Source organism: Bubalus bubalis, chromosome X (genome assembly GCF_019923935.1).
Source record: "Bubalus bubalis isolate 160015118507 breed Murrah chromosome X, NDDB_SH_1, whole genome shotgun sequence".
Classification (NCBI taxonomy): domain Eukaryota; kingdom Metazoa; phylum Chordata; class Mammalia; order Artiodactyla; family Bovidae; genus Bubalus; species Bubalus bubalis.
Window position 1 is genome coordinate 78,004,631 of NC_059181.1, and position 13,912 is coordinate 78,018,542.

Below are 13,912 nucleotides of genomic sequence, written 5' to 3' on the forward strand. Positions count from 1 at the left end.
GGAATCAAGATTGCTGGGAGAAATATAAATAACCTCATATATGCAGATGACACCACCCTTATGGCAGAAAGTGAAGAAGAACTACAGAGCCTCTTGATGAAAGTGAAAAAGGAGAGTGAAAAAGTTGCCTTAAAACACAACCTTCAGAAAACTAAGTTCCCATCACTTCATGGCAATTAGATGGGGGAAACAGTGGAACCAGTGACAGACTTTATTTTGGGGGGTCCAAAATCGCTGCAGATGGTGATTGCAGCCATAAAATGAAAAGGCACTTGCTCTTTGGAAGAAAAGTTATGACCAACCTAGACGGCATATTAAAAAGTAGAGCCATTACTTTGCCAAGAAAGGTCCATCTAGTCAAGGCTATGGTTTTTCCAGTGGTCATGTATGGATGTGAGAGTTGGACTATAAAGACAGCTGAGTGCCCACGAATTGATGCTTTTGAACTGTGGTCTTGGAGACGACTCTTGAGTGTCCCTTGTACTGCAAGGAGATCCAACAAGCCCATCCTAAAGGAGATCAGTCCTGAATATTCATTGGAAGGACTGATGCTGAAGCTGAATCTCCAATATTTTAGCCACCTAAGGCAAAAAACTGACTGATTGGAAAAGATCCTGATGCTGGAACAGATAGAAGTCAGGAGGAGAAGGGGACAACAGAGAATGAGATGGTTGGATGGCATCACCGACTCAATGGACATGAGTTTGAGTAAACTCAGGAAGTTGGTGATGGACAGGGAGGCCTGGCATGCTGCAGTCCATGGGGTCGCAAAGAGTTGGACATGACTGAGAGACGAACTGAACTGAAACCACTCCAGTTGATTCTCCCAAGCATGTAGCCCAAAGTGTTCTGCCTGAGGAGTTGAGATCACATAGGTAAAACGTGTAACAAGTCACAGGATGCTTAGGACCATGGAACTAAGAGTCCTTCCTTGGCAGCCACAACCCTGAGCAGTGATGAGGGACTCTCCCCGTTTTGGTCCCTGGGAGAAGGAAGCTGGTCTGTCTGCCTGTAGGGTCCAAGCCGGTGCTGGGAGGTCCCTGCCTATCCTGAGGACTGGAGCAACCCATGTGGGTCCACCCACTCGGGCCCCACCGAGCCCGTGCTCCGCACATGTCTGGAGAGTCTCTCCAGGCTGACATGACAGGAATATGTGGCAGGAACTCAACAGAAAGGGTGGGAAGGCAGCTGGGACCTTCCTTCACTGAGGACGTACCATAGCCAGATACACTAAGGTGATGCAGGTGTCGGGGAGGGCATTTCAGATGGTGGTACATGCTGAGAAGGACACGGGGCATGAGGTGGCAGAGGTTGATGGGCGGTGAGTCCAGAGAGGTGCCTTCCTGGGGTACAGGTGATGCTCAGACGGAACTGCATCCATGGGCTGGAGCTCCAGCAGGGCCGGCCAGTGAGCTGAGGATGGTGAGGCCAGAGGTGATGGCCACAAGAGGGGTGCATTTGGCCTCTGGAAGAATTTCTGCTCCACAAGGAATGGGGTTATTGTCTGTCTCCTCACAGCTGTCCCATACCTGGAACACGACCTGGCCAGAGGCAGGTGCTAAACAAATATCTGTAACTGAATGAACGGCCTGAGTGTGAAGATGCACAGGACAGGTGTCGTCAGTCTGCACACTGGGTGTTAAGTAGATTAGGAGGCAGAGACAGGAGAGAGGCATACAGAGTTTCTGAGTCAGGTCCCAGCATCCTTGGGCTCAACTCCACCCAAGCCTGTGTGTTCCCTAGAAACTCTGTCTTTTATGGGAAACTACCTCTAGACTTCACTCAACTGAGTGTCCTGGCCTGCATGACTTAAAAAGCAGCTCCGAGACTGTTCCCACCACCTGTGCCCAAAGCCTCTGAAGTCTTTTCCACCTCCGCCTGTGCAGTGGTGCTGAGAGGCCGTGTTGGACGTGGCTTTGGGGTCTTTCTCATTTGTGAAGCTCGGCTCCACCTGCAGGGCTGCCAACGCCTCCAGCGCGTCCAGTGGGGGCTGGTCACTTGAGGCTCCTGTCCTTGGATGTCCTGGCCCTGCTCCTCCAGCTTCTCCTCCAGCTCCTGGGAGGGCAGCTACTCCTGCTCCTCCTCTGAAACCACTTTCACCTCCTCAATGATGTCTTCCACCAGCATCTGGAACACACCGATTCCCTACACCTCTCCTTCACCCACGGCCGCTCCTTCCTCCACTGCCTCCTGGCTGAACAAGAGAGCCCTGGGTCTCTTACCTGCTCCCTGTCTTCACAAGGGGTGGCACGGATGTACTGGAGTCATCTGGCACACTGTCTCTGGTCACTGATGACAGACATTCCCTGCCAAAGTGTGTGGCTTTTATGCAGATGTGAGTCAAAATTAGCCTCCCGTAGTCATTTGCTCAGACACATACAGGTAGAGAGATTCCCAGGCTCTGCTGCCACTGTGCCTGTGGAGATCACAACTCCCCCCACCCCCAATTCCCTTGCCCCCTCCTAAGCTGGCTGGTGTCCTCACCCCCACCTCTCCTCCTGCTCCTGTTCTTTCTTCACCTCCTGAGCATTTGACCCATATGAAGCGGCAGTAAGGATACAGCTTTGGCCCAGAAGCCAGGGATGCCCTGGATGATGGCACTTCTCTGATTCAAGGGACGATTTCTCCTCTGATGGTCCTTCCTCTGAAGCCAAAGATAGGCTCTGGGGTCTTTCTCATTGACGGAGTTCAGCTAAACCTACAGGGCTGCCAATGCCTCCAGCACCTCCAGTGGGGGCTGGTCACTCGAGGCTCCTGTCTTTGGATGTTCCTGGCCCTGCTCCTCCAGCTTCTCCTCCCACTCCTGAGGACAGCTTCTCCTGCTCCTCCTGTGCCACCACTTCCACCTCCTCAGTGATGTCTTCCACCAGCAGCTGGAACACTTGCCCATCCCCAACACCTCTCCCTCCTCCAGGGATGCTCCTTCCTCTACTGCCTCCCTGCTGAAGAAGGCAGCCTCATCACCTGGTGTTCCACCTGCTGCCTATGACATCCCCTACAGCCCCAGATGCTGGCAGGTCTCAGGGCCCTGGCATCCTGAATACTAGGGCTCACAGCAAGGAAGACCCAGGGTCTCCATAAGCAGCAGGACCCAGGGAAGGATGATGCTGACAAACGTGCTTAATTCACACTGCCTCCGTGAGAATCACCTGGGTCTCGCATGCTGTAAGCAGAGCTGCTCTGAATGAGACTCAGACAAATGAAGTCCCCGAGCCTCCAGTTTCAGCCTGTCACCGGCTACCTGCATGACCTGAATCCAGGCTCTGCATCCAAGCTCCATGAGCTTGAACTTCCCCACTAGGGAAAGGAGAGGGTCCTGGCCTCTACATGGATCTGCCTTCAGGCCTTACCTCCTTATCCTCTCACAATTTCTGTGTTTCATCACTTACCTCTCATGGCAGGACCTTCCTCCTGAGAGAAATACTGCAGGGGATTGACCCACAGGCCCTTGACAATGATCTGCTGGCTGCACAAGGGAGGTCAGCATGGGGCTGATCAGGCCCCGAGCCCTGCCATGGGCAGCCAAGAACCCCAACATCAATTGCCCATTCTGGGGAGGCCAAGAGAGACCCCACCTCAGCAATCCTGTTCCATCCTGGACAGTTGTGGTCCAACAACCAGTTAAGGAAGTTCAGGCTGCTGATGTCCTGCCTGAGACTGGGAGTTCCCCATCCATCATCACAGAACCAGTGGACTTGAGAGGAAGTACATGCCCTATATCCTGAAGGAGGACAGGGGAGACAGGTAAGATTCAGGTAGCAGGAGCATCCACCTCCCTCTTCCACCCACCCACACAACCCAGGGAGCCAGGTCATACCAGCACTGCCACAGTGATACTCCTTAATGATCTCTCTGTTCCTAAAGTATGTTTGTCCCGAAAGGAAAATACCAGCTTGCAGCGGGACTGGGGACAGCCTAGTTCCTGCACCTGCCAGAAGCAGGAGGATGGAAAAGGTGAAGGTGCAAGCTTCTAGGGCCTCAGCCTGCCTGCCAGGCAGGCATCAACATCTTCCGTTTTTCCTTGCCAAAGGCTCTCACCGAATGCACGCACCTGGATCATAGGATCCCCAACCCCACTTACCTGCCCAGTTCCCCCACCTACCTGTCCTCAGGCTCCCTCCCTGCCCTTCAAAGCCATCATGAAGCTAAGCAAGTCTTTATCTTGTTCGCTGATCATGACGGGCATCTGGCGGTGGTTCATCATCTGCTTTAGGTTAAGGAGCCAGTCATGCCACATGCCGGGAAAGGAAAGGTCTCAAGTAACAGGGTTAGCCTCGGGTAGAGCAAGGACACTGGAACAGGCATCTGCAAGGGCTCTGGGTACTCCCACTTGCCCAGCTGCTACACTGACATCCCCAGGCCCTGCCACACCATCAGACACGTTCATCCCTTGGTTTTGCTGTGGTCCTCTGGGACCCTTTTGTTCCCTGTTTGTGTCCCTGTGCCTTTCACATGCATCTGCACAGGTGTGTGCTTGTGTCACATGTGTTTGCATGTGTGTGCATGGGCCCATCCCCCTGCTGACAGGGGAGATGAAGTCAAAAGAACATGAGATGTCTAACAACGAGTAGAGGAGGCAGGAGACATCCACAGACTAGGGCAGACTAGTCCATGCATCTCTGCAGTGCCCCTGTCCAGGACAAGAATGAGCAAAGGACGGCCAGTGACAACTCTGGGTAGTGAGACCACAAATCTGCAATTACCTCAGGAGACAAAGACAGGCTAACAATTTCTGCTGTGCTGTTGTGTGTGTTTGTATCTGTAAGAGGGTTTGGTGGGTTTGCAGAGTCACCCAGCATAAATCAAGTGGTGTGGGGCTCTAAAATCATCACCTGTGGACCCTTCAGTCTGTAGGGGCATTGGCCTTGATTAAAACTCTTCAAGAAATGGGCACAGAAGGAACCTACCTCAACATAGTAAAGGCCACATATATTAAGGCCACAGCAAATATTATTCTCAATGGTGAAAAACTGAAAGCAGGCCCTCTAACGTCAGGAACAAGACAAGGGTGTCCACTTTCACCATTATTATTCAGCATAGTTTTGGAAGTCCTAGCTACAACAATCAGAGAAGAAAAAGAAACAAAAGGAATCCAGATGGGAAAAGAAGTATAGCATTCACTGTTTGCAGATGACATGATGCTGTGCATAGAAAACCATGATACTATCAGAAAATTACTACAGCTAATCAGTGAATTTAGCAAATTCTCAGGATAAAAAAGTCAGTACACAGAAATCATTTGCATTCCTACACACTAACAATGAAAAATCAGAAAGAGAAATTAAGGAATCAGTTCCATTCACCACTGAACAAAAATAATAAAACATCTAAGAATAAACTTACATAAGGAGACAAAAGAACTGTATACAGAAAATTATATTTTGATGAAAGAAGTCAAAGATGACATAAACAGATGGAGAGATATTCCAGGTTCCTGGGTAGGAAGAATCAATATTGTGAAAATGACTATACTACCAAATGCAATCTACAGAAACAATGTGATCCCTATCAAATTACTAATGGCGTTTTTCACAGAACTAGAACAAAACATGTCAAAATTCGTATGGAAACACAAAAGACCCTAAATAGCCAAATTAATTTTGAGGAAGAAGACTGGAGCTGGAAGAATCAACTTACCTGATTTCAGGTTATACTACAATGTTACAGTCATCAAGACAGTATGTTACAAGCACAAAAACAGATGTATAGTCCAGTGGAACAAGATAGAAAGCCCAGAGAAAAACCCACACACATATGGGCACCTTATCTTTGACTCAGGAGGCAAGAATATACAATGGGAACAAGACAGCATTTTCAATAAATTGTGCTGGAAGAAGTAGACAACTAAGTGAAAAAGAATGAAATTAGAACACTTCCTAACACCATACACAAAGATAAACTCAAAATGGACTAAAGACCTAAATGTAAGACCAATAACTATAAAACTCTTGGGAGAAAACATAGGCAGAACAGTGTATGACATAAATCATGGTAAGATCCTCTACGACAAACCTCCTAGAATAAAGGAAATAAAAACAAAAATAAATAAGTGGGTGCTATTTAAATTTAAAAGTTATTGCATAGCAAAGGAAACTATAAACAAGGTGAAAAGACCACCCTCAGAATGGGAGAAAACAATAGCAAATTAAACAACTGACAAATATTAATTTCCAAAACATATAAATAGCACATTCAAGTCAATACCAGAGAAACAAACAATCCAGTCAAAAAGTGGGCAAAAATCCTAAACAGATATTTCTCCAAAGAAGACATACAGATGGCAAATAAACACATGAAGAGATGCTTGCCATCACTCATTATTAGATTGTTAGTCATTCAGTAGTTTCCAACTCTTTGCAAACTCATGGACTGTAGCCTGTCAGGTTCCTCTGTCCATGGAATTTTCCAGGCAAGCACACTGGAGTGGGTTGCCATTTCCTTCTCCAGGGGATCTTCCTGATCCAGGGATTGAACCCAGGTCTCCCACACTGCAGGAAGACTCTCTACCAGCTGAGGCACCAGGGAAGCTCATTATTAGAGAAATGCAAATCAAAACTACAATGTGATATCACCTCACACCAGACAGAATGGGCATCATGAAACAATCCACAAGCAACAAGTGCTGGAGAGGGTGTGGAGAAAAGGGAACCCTCCTACATTGCTGGTGGGAATGTAAATTGATACAGCCACTAGGGAAGACAGTATGGTGATTCCTTAAGAAAAAAAAAAAAGAAAAAAACTAGGAATAAAACCATGATATGACCCAGCAATCCCACTATTAGGCATATACCCTTCAAAAACCAAAGCCAAAAAAGACACTCATACCCCAGTGTTCATTGCAGCACTATTTACAGTAGGCAAAACATGGAAGCAAGCTAGATGTCCATCGACAGAGGAATGGATAAAGAAGCTGTGGTGCATAGATACAATGGAATGGTACTCAGGCATAGAAAAAAAAAGGAATGCATTTCAATCAGTTCTAAGGGGGTGGATGAATCCAGAGCCTATTATACAGAGTGAAGTAAGTTAGAACGAGAAAAACAAATACCATATACTAATGCATATATATGGAATCTAGAAGGATCTTACTGATAAACCTGTTTGCAGAGCAGCAAAGGAGACATAGAGAACAGACTTATGCACAGTGGTGGGGAGAAGAGGGAGTGGGTAAGATAAATGGAGAGAGTAGCATGGATGCATACCATTAAAATATGTAAATAGATAGCTAATGGGAATTTGCTGTATGACTCATGGAACTCAAATGGGGGCTCTGTAATAACAAAGGGTTAATAGAGGGGTGGGAGTGAGTGGGAAGTGGGAGGGATTCAAGAGGGAGGAGACATATGTACACCTACACTTATAGGTTGATGTGTGACAGAAATCAAACCAATACTGTAAATAATAATCAATCAATGAAAAATTATCTAGAATTATTTAGAATGTCACACTTGAGAGGGGGAAAAAAAACTTAATATGCAGTCTATTGCCGTCCAGGTTCCATTCTCTTTTTTTAAAAAATGTATGAGATAGGGAAGTTAATGTCTTCAGGATACTGTATCTGTTATTTGGACCAGGAACTGTTCTCTGTGATGTGTGCATGCTGACATGACATCCCATGGTCTTTCATGTACTTAGGAGACACTGTGTTCAATCCATACACAGTAAAGTTTCCTGCAGATGGACATGTTGATCTGCCTTTTGATCGAGAGTACACTAGACACTGCAACGTATTCCAGATTGGGGGTGATATACATGTCTCTGTTCCTCTCTGGCCTGAGCACCAATTTGACTCAGCTCTTGCCAGGGAGGTGACTTTGGGCAAATTCATTCACCTGTTAACCACTACGTGTTTCTGCATCCCCAGCTGCCAAAAGGGATGATACAATTACGAATGCTTACCTCATAGTGTTGTGATGAGTACTCAAAGACTTTATTATATGTGCACATATGGAGAGCTAACCATGGTTCAGAAGGGTGAGCTTATCTTCTTGCCTCTTTTCACTTCCATTTCTGCTAATACTCACACACTCCATCCCTGCCCCCACCCTTTTCCTCTCCCACCCCAACTATGCTCTCTAGCACGTGTGCCCCATCCTCAGACTCTCCATCCAAAAACATGGCTGACAATCTACTCATGATTTGTCTCAGAAAATATCCATACCATCACCCTTGGATTAAAAATTATAAATATTGACAGAAGAAATAAAAAACACACTAAAATTAGCAATGTGAAAACTACACAAGAAATAAAGCATTACTGATGAAAGTTTGACTATTAACATTTTCATATCAGAATCAGAATCAGATTTTCAGATTTGATACAGGAGAATTAGACTTGAAAAAAAGAACACCAAAAAAAAAAAAAAAAAAAAGCTATGTGATGAGGTTTCTCGGCCTTTAAATTCCCCTCTATAAGATTTTTTAAACTTTATATACTCATGTTTGATAACTGTCCAGTGACTACTTATTTCCTGTCACTATACAGATCATATGAAGGGGTCATTAGACTTGTAACTTCATAGAGAATATGCACTAAATTTTTCCATACAAACACATGCTGAATCCTCAGTGTTGCATTTCAGTTCAGTTCAGTTCAGTCATTCAGTCATGTCCGACTCTTTGTGACCCCATGAATCACATCACGCCAGGCCTCCCTGTCCATCACCAACTCCCGGAGTTCACTCAAACTCATGTCCATCGAGTCAGTAATACCATCCAGCCATCTCATCCTCTGTCGTCCCCTTCTCCTCCTGCCAGCAATCCCTCCCAGCATCAGAGTCTTTTCCAATGTGTCAACTCTTCGCATGAGGTGGCCAAAGTATTGGAATTTCAGCTTTAGCATCAGTGTTGCATTTAGGCTTCACAATATCCTCACAAGAAGAGGCGAATACTCTTTATGCTAAAAAAAATTCTTCCCCCATGCTTCATACACTTCGTTCTTGAGGCCCTGAAAGGCTGAAGTGATACTGCAAGGTCCATGCAGTGAGTCAAAGGTGGTCTTGGCACTGTGTCCCTGAAACCCTATCCAGGGAAATGTGGAACAGCAATAATATTAACTACAGTAATGACAACAGCTAGAATGGACTGGGAATGTATCATATGGCGCATACTGTTCTGACAATTTCCCATGTCTTAACATGGTCAGTGTTCTACACTGCCCCATGAAGTAGTTAAATTTACTCCAAGCTAGTGCTTCTATGTGGCTAATGGAGGAATGAGGCACAGAGACACTACGTAACTTGTTCAGTGTTGCCCAGTGGTAAGGGAGCCACTGGTCTGGAGGTAATTGTGGAAAACTCAGTGTGTTCTGTATTTATTCAGTCAAGGGTAAGATCCAACGGCTATGGCAAAATATGTAGAATAACAGCTACCACATACCACAAATTGATCTTACATCATGGAAATGCACATTAAATAGAAATCTTCAGAAATCTTTCAGACAGAGGCTTGGCAAGACTGGAATCAGGATGTTTTGTAGAACCAATTGTCTGAGAGCCTCCTCAGCAGACAGCATGTCAGTGAGTCTCCTAACTGGAGGTCTTGGGTTTGTCCATCAGAGTAGGCAGCAAACCCCTGTCACCTACACATGTTCCCAGTGAAGGCAGAGCCTGGCAGAAGGCAAAATAAGACCATTCCTCTGCTCTGGTAGTGCCTAGACAAGCTGTCCTTGTCAATCAGAACTGAGGAATTCTTTAAAAAAAATTGAAGATTTCATGTTCTGTACTCAGGGAATCTCACTTAGTACAGCTACAATAGTGCCCTAGAATCTGTCACTTTTCATTATGCTTGGGTAACTCTCGGACTTTATTAAACCCCTTAGTAGCAAGACTGTCAGCAAAATAAGGGAAATAGTGATCAGAACAGATATGAGATAAAATAGAGATGATCAACAAAACCCAAAGCTGGCTCTTTCAAAAGATCAATACAAATTCATAAATGTACTCATTTAGACCAAAAATAGCAAGATAACTAAAGACAACACTTACCAGCATTGGAAGTAAAATAGACTTCAGATCCCACAGAAATTAAAAGGATTCTGTGAATGATTCTACATAACGACATCTGGCAAGTTCGGTGAAAGGAACTAACCAAGTTCAACCAAATAGAGATAGATAATCTATTTAAAAACCGTGCTTGTAGTTGAAAAATTTGCAGAAAGCGCTATGCCCAGGTGGTATCCCTGGCACAAAAGAGAAAGGGAGGGAAAAAATGGGTAGGGACAGAGAAAAGGTGATTATATTCCAATACAATCAGTTACTCAAGGTAAAATGGGCCAAATCCAAGCAACCTGCTGAAGCCATTGGTTTTCATTTTCTCATTGTCCTCCACCTTCCCATGCCTGCCTCCCTCCTTTCCCCAGGTGCTTTCTCCTTCGTAAGTCCTGCCCTCCATCAAGAGTAGCAAAATTATGAGGCACGATTCCCACATTATAACTGATATCCACTGGTTGACTGACATTTAGCATGGATGCTATCATCCCTGCAGCTGGTATACTCAAGCTCTCTGTCTCTCATCATGGACCAGAAGGTTTCACTCCTAATTTCAGGTATAGCTAGGAAAGAAGGTGCAGGGCACACGTTGGATCCTTGAGTCCTTCATCTGTGAAATGCAGATGACCACAAATTGTGGGAGAAACAGAGACAGCAGCACCAGACCCTTTTCAATGAGTGCCAAATGCATTGAACCATGTCAAACCCAGAGCATCACAGAACTCCTTGAAATTTAGAAGCACATCAAATAGATTGCCCTGCCAGGACTATTGCGTTTATTGTTCCTTCTGCCTGGAATGCTCTTCCATTAGGTAAGCCCACGGCCTGCTCCCTCACTTCCTCCACATCTCTGCCTAATTGCTGTCTTTCAGACTTTCCCTCTTTATCTTGTATAAAATAATAACATCATACCTGCACACACCCTTTCCCTTGATCTAGCATTATCTTTCTTCATAGTGCCTGCCACCCTTGATTTACTTACTGACTACCACGTCTATGAAATGAGAGACCTGGTCCGTTTTGTCCTGTCACAAACTCCTCAAATTAGGGCTCTGGTATATGGCAGATGCTCAGAAAAAATTTGCTGAAGGACAGTCAGAAGCCAGGCCCTTTACACATTGCTAACATGCACAGGTACCCTCCAAGACGGACACTGGCCCCACTGTATTAATTATTATACATACTGAGATTCCAGGAGACAAGTGACACACTCAACACACAGTCAGCATGTCAGCTTCCAGGCTTCGGAATCATATCTGCCAGCTTCCAAATCCTCAGTTCCTGGACAGAGACCTCACAGCCAAGAATGCAAGAGGCTTTACTTCTAGCACAACGACTCCAAACAGCTAAGGTAGATACCCAGTGACACCAAAAATAGGTCACTGAGTATCTGCACAGAGAGCTCACAACTTGAGTCTCAGACCCTCAAACACGACAGAGACCAAACAAACTGCGACAAAGAGCCTACAAACAGAACAAGGTCTTCAAGACAGAAACAAATGAGAATTGCACAGATACTTCACATCACGGAGAATGACTTCTGAACCACTCTGGACACTTACTAATCTAGTACTGAAACCCCTAAGCAGAAAGACAGAACTTCGAATAACTCAAAAACATCATACAACCTGAAGATAAAGTCCCCAAATGGAAAACCTGCACCTTGTGCACAGACCCCAAGCAGCTGATAGTTCACACCTTAAGACAAACCCCTCCTCAAAGCAGCTCAGAGACATCACAACTTGGGACCCAGAATCAAAAGCTCAGAGATCTCACATTCTGGGGGAGCAGACGCCTACACAGACATCTCAAGGCCCCAAAGCTTCAAAAATGCACATCCCTGCATACAGGCACACACATCCTAGAGGCTTTGGACCATGGCTTGCAAAATCCACTCAGATCAAATATCCCATCACCCACGATCCTGGCCAATGGCTCACAAAGATCAAATGTACCCAAAACAGCATCTGTGATGTCATACGTAGCCATGCACAACCCCAAGCTCCCTGACACAGGTTACTCTCCAGGGAGAGACACGAAACAAGCCCAGAGACCTCTCCCTGGTCATTAATTGCATGCATCTGTGCGACTTACCCCGAGTTGCCATATGATCCAGAATGCGTGAGAGCTAAGTAACACTGAAACACCTTAAGCCTGCATAGCCACTGACTGTGCCAAACCTCGCCACTAACCAAGGCAGCGATTCAACCCCTTCGGGAAAAGCGGTAAAATTCGAAGAAAAATCGCACACTCTGAAAAGCTGCGCAAGCGAACGCAGGTGCAGTGGTATAAACACGCCTCTAGCCCAGAGTTTCAACTCCGCGACCTCAGTGCCTGTCTAAGACAGGCAGCCAATGGGAACTGAGCAGGAGACGAAGGAGCGCGGAAGTAGCTGGACTTCCGCGTGTACTCGAGCTCCGGAAGAGCTAATTTCGGCAATCTCTCGCTAAGTGGCCATCCGCACCTCGGACGTGACCATGTAGAAAAGAAGGTGTGGAGTTGGAAAAGGGACAAAGAAAGTTGCAGCTTAATATCGGTGTCCACTAGAATTCAAATGCGGCGGAAAGACTGAGTGGAAAGAATGCGGTTGGAACCAGTGGCGCCATGAGTGCCTCAACTGGGAACTGTGGTCGATGTCCGATGCGGTGTCAGGGCACCCTCTGTGTTGTCACATGCACTCTTCCAATGGTACCTTCCAGAGTAGGTGGTCCCACCGCTACACTTCAGTGGTACATTCCAGGACAGAACTGTTTCATCTCGAGCGCCCCTTGGTGGTGAGATTGGGGATCAATAGACGTAGATGCCCATAACATTCCAGGATGATATGCAAAGTCAGGATGAAAACCCCACATACTGCCACACTCTTGGACTCAGAAAAAAGTCTTCATAAACTGAAAATTGCTCCTCTGTGGTGGCCACTATTGTAACAGGAAGGATTCAAAGAATTTTCTCTGTGCTGGGCAGTGGCATTGATGCTTGTTTGTGCTTTCCTGTTTAATACAGAATAGGTCTCATGGGGAAAGCCAGCCACAGTCCCCCAACTGGCAGGAGAGATAAAGTTTCTGAGAATGGGATCTGAAGGCCTGGTGTGGGGACAGCCTCTGTCGCTGACCGCGAGTGATATGTGAAAGGACAACAGGACTTTCCATTGTGTTAGGAAAGGGATCATCTCCAAGGGGCCTCAAGGACACCATGTAGATGAGAAAGACCACAGCCTTGTCATCTTGTCATCCCTGAATATGTTCCCTAGCAGAATCCTCAACATGTGTATCTGTGCCTCTCTCAACGAGTTTAAATTTATTCATTCTGTCATTCATTCATTCTCTCCACAGTATGTGTCAAGCACAACTATGAGAGTTAGGAAAGAGAAAATCAACCTTGCCCTCATGGAATGTACATTCTGTGGGGATCATACAGCCCCAAACTCTAAGTAATTTTTCAGGTGTTTGTAACTGCCGTGATTAAAATTAAATCAGGATAGTGAAATAGAGGGGATCATGTCTAGAAAGTGTGGTCAGGAAAGTTCTTTGTAAGATTGTGACAAGATTTGAGCAAAAGCCTAGAGGAGATGCCTATATGGGGGAAAAATACCCCATTTGAGATAATGGCCGGTGGAAAAATTGGGGAGTGGAACTCAGTGTCAAGTGTGTGCAAACAGTTAGGATGACTATGTGACTGTCATAGCATGATGGAGGGAGAGCCAGGAGATTGAATGAGAGAGGTAATGAGGGGCAGGTCCCACAGGGCCTACTGCCATGGGGAGGACTTCGACTTGAGCCACAGGAGGGTTCTTACAAGACAAGCCCCCATGCTTCCTTCAGAGGCCCAGATCACGCAATGATTGTTGAGGAACGCCTGGTGTACCACAGGAAAACCACAGGCCCTCTGAAGATGAATGTGCCTTTCTTCGAGTCCCCCACTCT

The 13,912-nt window shown here is 46.1% G+C and overlaps 1 protein-coding gene across 2 annotated transcripts; it reads right to left on the reverse strand.

Annotated features, from left to right (window-relative positions):
• Window positions 1-2,035: 2,035 nt before the first annotated feature.
• LOC102410588 lies at window positions 2,036-12,384 on the reverse strand. 2 transcript variants are annotated; one of them, XM_044936789.1, is made up of 7 exons: window positions 12,084-12,382; window positions 9,987-10,180; window positions 3,818-3,928; window positions 3,576-3,721; window positions 3,390-3,466; window positions 2,223-2,306; window positions 2,036-2,127 (listed from the first exon to the last, which is right to left on the reverse strand). In XM_044936789.1, exons 2-7 carry the CDS (start codon window positions 10,060-10,062, stop codon window positions 2,097-2,099), a joined length of 525 nt encoding a protein of 174 aa, XP_044792724.1. In that variant the 5' UTR covers window positions 10,063-10,180; window positions 12,084-12,382; the 3' UTR covers window positions 2,036-2,096. The 2 variants fall into 2 exon arrangements, with proteins under 2 accessions (XP_044792724.1, XP_044792723.1); XM_044936788.1 differs by having other exon boundaries at window positions 3,576-3,928; window positions 12,084-12,384.
• Window positions 12,385-13,912: the final 1,528 nt, after the last annotated feature.

What these genes read in the sequence shown, in the direction of transcription:
- LOC102410588 (XM_044936788.1), bottom strand. Translation starts at nt 10,062, where the DNA reads ATGTCGTTATGTAGAATCATTCACAGAATCCTTTTAATTTCTGTGGGA. An exon ending in CTATTTTACTTCCAATGCTG is followed by an intron (nt 3,929 to 9,986) that starts GTAAGTGTTGTC and finishes TGCTTCTGGCAG; the next exon opens with GTGCAGGAACTAGGCTGTCC. An exon ending in CTTGTGAAGACAGGGAGCAG is followed by an intron (nt 2,128 to 2,222) that starts GTAAGAGACCCA and finishes GGTGTGTTCCAG; the next exon opens with ATGCTGGTGGAAGACATCAT.